Source organism: Salarias fasciatus, chromosome 16 (assembly GCF_902148845.1).
Source record: "Salarias fasciatus chromosome 16, fSalaFa1.1, whole genome shotgun sequence".
In the NCBI taxonomy this organism is placed as follows: Eukaryota; Metazoa; Chordata; class Actinopteri; order Blenniiformes; family Blenniidae; genus Salarias; species Salarias fasciatus.
Window position 1 is genome coordinate 22,655,828 of NC_043760.1, and position 7,016 is coordinate 22,662,843.

The 7,016-nt window shown below is 39.4% G+C and overlaps 1 protein-coding gene across 1 annotated transcript; it reads right to left on the bottom strand.

The window, feature by feature from the left end:
• Positions 1-494: 494 nt before the first annotated feature.
• slc38a11 (solute carrier family 38 member 11) lies at positions 495-3,967 on the bottom strand. Its single transcript, XM_030111220.1, has 12 exons — positions 3,956-3,967; positions 3,748-3,868; positions 3,246-3,320; positions 3,020-3,154; positions 2,786-2,851; positions 2,588-2,694; positions 2,439-2,518; positions 2,222-2,292; positions 1,376-1,537; positions 1,170-1,282; positions 820-951; positions 495-734 (listed from the first exon to the last, which is right to left on the bottom strand). Exons 1-12 carry the CDS (start codon positions 3,965-3,967, stop codon positions 495-497), a joined length of 1,314 nt encoding a protein of 437 aa, XP_029967080.1.
• Positions 3,968-7,016: the final 3,049 nt, after the last annotated feature.

Sequence of the window (7,016 nt, forward strand, 5' to 3'; positions counted from 1 at the left end):
TTAACAGCACTAATTTTTCAGTGTAACATTTCACTTCATAAATATAAAAACAACATTATATCCATTAGTGAGGCAGATAAGATATGGGGAGTTAGTGTTCTACAGTATGTACATTTATAGATAGGTCATACATTGGACAAAATATTAGGCAAAAGCCAAAGTATACTCCAGAGAGTTAACCAGTCCATCTTAAGGCAAACACAGAAAGACACAAAGTCAGACACTTTCACAATGGTTATTCAAGGACTAAAGCACATCATACTTTAACTAACAAAATAAAAAGTATGTTTAAAAGTAACTATATGTAAAAGTCCTTCCCATGTATCATTGCATTGGTTAAGGATTGTGCGTTTCTATTTCTCCACAGTCGCCACGATCAGTGACTTTACATATCTGATGTAGCACCAGAGCTTTTCTCATTTTCAAGATTTTCCCCACAGATCTCAGAAGTCTCTATGTTTCAGTTTACATTTTGCTAGTGACTCCTGTTTCTCTCAAACTGATGGTCTGATGGTGGAGACGTTGGCGTCCGTACAGTAGAACATCTCCACACCATGTGAGCAGTCTTGGCGGTACAGTCCAGTCATGGTCAAACCGGTGATCATGACAAACAAACCCAGCATTATGAGAAAAGAGGGGATCAGATTTTCACCACGGAACCAGCGGCCGGGGGAGAGTTTGAGGAAGCAGGCTGATGGAATGATGAAGATCAGCGGTATGGCACTCAAAACACCCTGGATGACAGAAAAACAACAGAAAAAACACTATTTGAGACTGTTTTTAACGATTTGGCATTAAGACAAATATAGAAATACTTACATTCAGCTCCAAAACAACACCAAGGCAGTCGAATGCCAAGGATATCGATGTGCAGACAACAACAATGAGGCTGGTGACGGCCACATGTTCAGCTTTTGTAAGATCCCGAACGAAAATCACATTAGAGATCACCTGAGAAAATACATGTTGGAAAATGTTTGCAACAGAACAAAGTATTTGCTGTATTCTGAAGGTGAAAGCGGATAAGATAAACCACAAGAGGACATAGAATCAGCCTTCACAGCCGACACAGATCTGAACAAAGTGTTACTAATCCACATCTTTGAGACACATAAGTAAACATTTAGCCAGTAAAACTTTCGGTCAGTTGGTGGAAAAGCCGTACTCACCTCTCGGGTAACAAAGCACTCCAGTGGAAACGTGGTTATGATACTGAAGCCAAAACAGAAGCGAGCAAATGTCGCCAGGTTGTCATTTCTGCAGTAGTTCTCAAAAACATCACCTGTAGTGAGAAATTTTGAACAAAAACAACTAAACCACACCACTTTCTTTCACTCTGATCTTTTTTTAAAATGTATTTTTCTTGTATTGATACCCTGAGTGTAGCCGGTGAAGGTCGCGTAGCCAGCAACAGCAAACGCAGCGCTGATAATGAGCGCAGAGCCGACGGACACATGAGTGATCCGAGACCAGTTCGCCAGCGTCGGCCGCTCCAGAGAGCCGTAGATAAGAAAGCTGTTGTGGTGGCAGATGAAGGCTGCAGACAAGACGAGGGATACAGTCAGTCATGAGAGCATGTACAAAAAAAAAATGCTTTACATGTGAGACGTTTAATGGTCGACCGATTGCATCATTGAATCAGTAACAATTTCATTCTCCAGGAAGAAAAATGCAAACTTCCACATCAGTGAAAAGTCTGCGGCAGGGCAAGGTAGAGAAGATCAAAATGGTAATACCAGGTATTCTTAAGACGATTGGATTTTACCAGAAGCACAGCAATGTGTAGGAAATCAACTAATAACCCTAATAGCCTTGACCTACTTCCAGTTAATCTGTAGCGCACGTGTCAGGGTGAACAGGGTACATAGTAAATAAAAACTGCTGCACATGATCATTTCACTTTGAATACATTTGAATTTAATCAAATTCTGTACATTTTTATATAGTTAAGAAGGTCCAAAACAAAAAGAAACACATTTTACATATTCTTACCAAGTATAATACCATTTTTGACTCTCCTGTCTGTTAATATAACATGTCCTCAATTTAGTGCCACAAGTTAGTTTTCTAAGAAAAGCAGTATGTGTATTTCTCTAAAATATGTTCACTGTCATTTTGTTTTTGTTATTTTTTGTTTAATCTTTCTCACATCAAATCACTGCAAAAACTACCTTGGATATCATCAGCAGCAGTGACATGGGCATCTCACACTCAGACTCACCAAAAGACATGACGCCAACTGCCTGAATGGCGTTCCACTTTGCAAATGCCCATGCGTTTTCTGTGGGGGGGCTGGAGACAGAGGTCAAGCAGTTTAAGAAAAAATAAACATGCAATTACTTTTTTATGACTGATTGCTTTTTTATTAACTGGAGACCACAATGGTTCACTCTCAAGAACATTTCAGATAAAATCGCTGTCAGTGTTTACATTCATACATTTGGGGTCCGAAGGTCACGGCCCGGATGATCACAATGATGAGGATGGTCAGAGTCAGCACCATTGACAGGAAGGAAACCTGGAAACATGTAGATGTTTTGAACAAATCACCAACCAACACTGTCCGCTGTGCAAGGATCAGGCCTACCTTCCCAAGTTTCTCCACATTTCGGTAAAGGGAGAGAGGTAGTGTGAACACACAGGTTGTTAGAAGGATCACAAAGTGACGCTCGGCAAGGATGTGACCTGGACCAACTGCAAATATGAAACGTGGAAATACACAAGCAAAACAGTTAGGAACACTGCTGAACTGCACGAGGACTTTTGTGTAACTATAAAGTCAAACCTCCTGGAATCCTCTGGAAGACTTTGGTCAGTGTGTCACCGGTTGTGATGTTGTAGCTGATCATAGCTGAGGGGCGAAGAAGACAAAACATTTCACCGTTCATAGAAATCCACATCTAAAACAACTCTGGCAAAAAAATAGCACACAGAAACATCTAGGCAAGATTGGAAATGTGTGTGTTAAACAATAACTCAATATGAGTTTTACATTTCTTGTGCGATTGAAAAAACTTACCAATAAAAGGATAAAGGAACTGCAGTCCAGATACAATCAGAAATCCAGGTAAACCAAAAGTGCTTTGCACCAGTGACTGGTAATTGTTTGTCCCTGAAAGGTTTCCTCCTTTAATTAGGAGGATGATTGAGTAATCTGTCAGAAAAAAAAACACAAACATTGATTGTTTATTTACTGGATTACTCAATTTCTTTCTTCGTTTAAAAATTAATTACACTGTACCCACCTGTAATGAATGCAACCAAAACCAACAGAAAAAGGCCAAAAGGGAGTCCTGCCTGATTTAAAGCATATGGTAAACCTGGATTTAAAAAAAACAAAATGGTTATTCAGCAAGGCATTTGTTGTGCTTCGGGGATATTCCTTTAGATTAGAGGATTTGTGACTTTTGATCTTTCAGGGGAAACCATAACAGAGTTATGGTGGAATTAGCATAGACTAGAAGCCATGCAATAAGACGTGGCTGCCATGGAAATGTTCAGTGGTGAGTCTAATGACTCAGGTTTTGAGGATCAGTGAGTTTATGGGAAAAGGGGGAGCAGGCGCCAGTCATATGATGCTTCTGCTGCTGCAAGGCTTGAGCCGCATGAAAGCGTCTCCTTGTTGCACCAAAGTCAACAACAGCACATTTTTTTGACAGAATTAAGACTTTGAAATGGATTATAAGCTGTCAAACATGATAAAACTTTGCTTGCATTTGAGACAATCTGTGTTTTCGTTATATTTACCTATTATTCCAGATCCTATGATGGAATTGATGAAGTTAAAAGACGCGCATATCATGGAGCTTCTTGGCTCTGCAGCTCCTTTTTCAGGACGGATTAAGTTGGTCCATTCTTCACTGTATAGCTGGAAAAAAAAATCAAAAACCAGACAGAAAAACAATAATTCTCCGTCTGGTTTTGTAAAATGACAGCAGCCTGGATTGAAACCCACCTGCTGAGCCATCCTGGAGCACCTGGAGCACCTGCTGGACCTGCTGGTTCCGTCAGAACTCCGCCATGAGACTGAATCGCTGAACTTTGTAAAACAAAAAGAAATCCCCTTTCTCTCGAATAAAGCCTGGAAACTGCCTCAGCAGCGCCTCAGATTGGCCATGAACCGACACTAAATGGCTTAACTGGGGTTTCTGTTTTTTTGACTCCCTGCCAGATCAGCTGTACTTCACCGGACCTAATGAATAGTTTGTATTTTGGCACTTAAGCCCAGAATAGCGTCGGGATTAAATAGAATTAAAAGTAAGGGGTTTATTAAAGGATTATATCGAAAAGCTGGTTGTAGAACAATAAAGATTTCATTAAAGGTCCGGAAACAATTCAATGATAATAATGGAAAAAAACAAGGCCTTTTGAACAGAGCTTTTCTTATACTGAAAACTCATACATCTTTTATTAAAAAAAAAATAATAATAATAATAATAATAATAATACAAGTAAAGACTTGTGATTTTCTTATTTTTCACAATCACATAACTAATCTTACTAAACGTGGAACAAAAATATTACAACACACATGCACGCACGCACACAAACACATTTTTATCACCCTATTTTCTCTCCTATGAAGTTGTATCATTTTTTAAAACCAAATTATGTTTTTTGATATTATAAATAAATAATATATTTTCAACGGTTTGTCAGTGATTTGATTTAAGCTTCACTGATACATATTTAATCTATTAATTTGATGGTTTGTCAGTGTTTTTAATAGTTCTCTGTGTCCAAAAGGGGGCGTCATACTAACTATAAATCACCGTCAAGTTATAAACCAAAGTTTATCTAATAAAGTTTATGTGGAAAACAGCAACTTGTGGTTTGTGTTGCTGGCTGCTGAGATTTTACTGTGACTACAGGCGTATTAAAAAAATAAAACATTTATCTAGACCTGGAGGAAATTCTACAGAGAGAGAGAGAGAGAGAGAGAGAGAGAGAGAGAGAGAGAGAGAGAGAGAGAGAGAGAGAGAGAGAGAGAGAGAGAGAGAGAGAGTTTACACGGAATCCGAAAGTTGTGGCTTTAGCTTTTAGTTCTGATAAGCACTGGATGCCAGCATCTTATTTCCCGACAATTACGCACCATAATGTCCACCACAATATTATCTGAGAGGCCATTCTGGCATCTCTGTCCTCATTTGGTACCCAAGAACATCCGGAAGCACAGCAGCAGCAGCAGCAGCAGCAGCAGTAGACCAGTCGTCTGATCCACACACAGCTCGCAGGAGTGGCTCAGGCTTTCTCTGTTCTGGGAACCGTGGAAATTATCATTTATCCGCTGGAAGAAGCGCCAGACCTCAGCATTTACCTGACAGGGTTACTTTCAAACGCAGTGGAGCTTTTCTGCGTCGGTTTCCGGGAGTTCACCTGTCCTGATGGTGAGTTTGATAACTAAACTGAAATTCAGTGTAAAGTGTATTTCAGATAATAAAGTATGGATGCTTGCTGCTGGAAAAAAAAAAGTTTTATTTTCAAATATCCATCTATCTATCTATCTATCTATCTATCTAAATATTGCAGACGTGTTTTATTACCTGCATTATGTGATGTAGTCTTTGTTTACCCCTTCATAATTGTTCATTGCCATATTTTATCTTAATGACAGTGCTGTAAAGCCTATATGGAAAAAAAAAATCATGATTGATCTCTTGTTGGCACAACGACCGGACTGCAAATTGTGGTCTCCAATATATTACAGAAGTTAATGGGCATGGCAGCAATTATTAGCCTACACTCCATCTCAGATGACTTCCTGCTGGCCTGATCGTCAACATGGTTATTAGATTGCCGTCAATTAGAGATTAGTCAGTCCAGGCCGTGCTCTATTCAGACTGTGCACACGCACGGAGGCCTGGCAGGTCGAACATAACAATATGCATTTATTCCAGAGAAGTATGTTAACAGGCCCTCATCAGCAGCTCTGATTGCCAACGCCCTGGACCTGCAGGACTGACTTCTGAGTCTGTAGCCTGTGAGAGGCAGCAGCCAGCCATTAGTTGATCACTTAAGAGCTGTGAGAGTGTTGCTCCCTCAGGAGGCCACAGATACTCAACCATCATCACTCCATGTAAGGGTGTGTTTAGGTTAGAAAAAAAATACAAAAAAAGTTATTGAATTCTTCACTACAAACTCTACTTTTGGAGGTCTACCCGCCTCTATGGTATCACATCCATATCAATCAAAATGGATCTGTTTTGTATTGAGATCTTTTACAACACTCAGTTTAGAAGTGAGTGACATACAGAGGGGCAGTGCCAGTCGGTGTAATTATCAACTGTAAGTGTTGTTTTCTTAGAAGTTCTGGCCTTTGCTTTAGTGGTTTTCATGAAATTGATGTATAATGAAATCCACGGTCGTTATCGACTAGTTTGGCCATTAAAATAACCTTTTCTGTATAAAATCACAAAATTAAGACTATATAATAAACAGCAATTAACAACATCCAATATGAAATGTTCTCTTAAAATGCTCTGTCACTGAGAATGTTAAGTGTCAAACAGCACTTTTTAATCAGAAATTATACTTTCTTTGGCCAGTGTGTCTTTCTGTTGTAATGTTCCTCCCTCACACAGTTTGAACTTGGCTTTCTTAGACAGGTTATCGAGAGCAGAGGACACACTCTGTATTAGTTTATTCATCAAAATCATTTTCAGGATTTTCTGTGAGCTGAAATGTTGCTTTTTTAAAATCTTTAAATATGCAGATGCCTACAGTAGCTTTCCTCTCCAATTGCATTCAAATTGATTTCAATACCAAGAAGTCTTTTGAGGTCAATTAAATCAAGTTTTTCAAACATAACAGTAATTAATTTGGGAGAACCTGACATTATGCGAACGTTAAATGCGCTTGCAGTTGAATCGTGTGGCCAAAGGCCAAGAGCAGTCATCACCTGACAGTCATCGTCAGAGCACAGCCGACGTACGATGCCGAGCAAATACCAAAATGATCGGTCGACATTGTGTTTCCTCGAAGATTGGTCGGAACAACGGTGTCAAAGTTATGTTGGT

Bases quoted from the DNA above. Each gene is read 5' to 3' on its own strand.
- slc38a11 (XM_030111220.1), bottom strand. The intron at 2,852-3,019 runs GTAAGTTTTTTC...TTCGCCCCTCAG, and splicing joins GTTCCTTTATCCTTTTATTG to CTATGATCAGCTACAACATC. The intron at 2,695-2,785 runs GTTTGACTTTAT...TCATATTTGCAG, and splicing joins CTTCCAGAGGATTCCAGGAG to TTGGTCCAGGTCACATCCTT.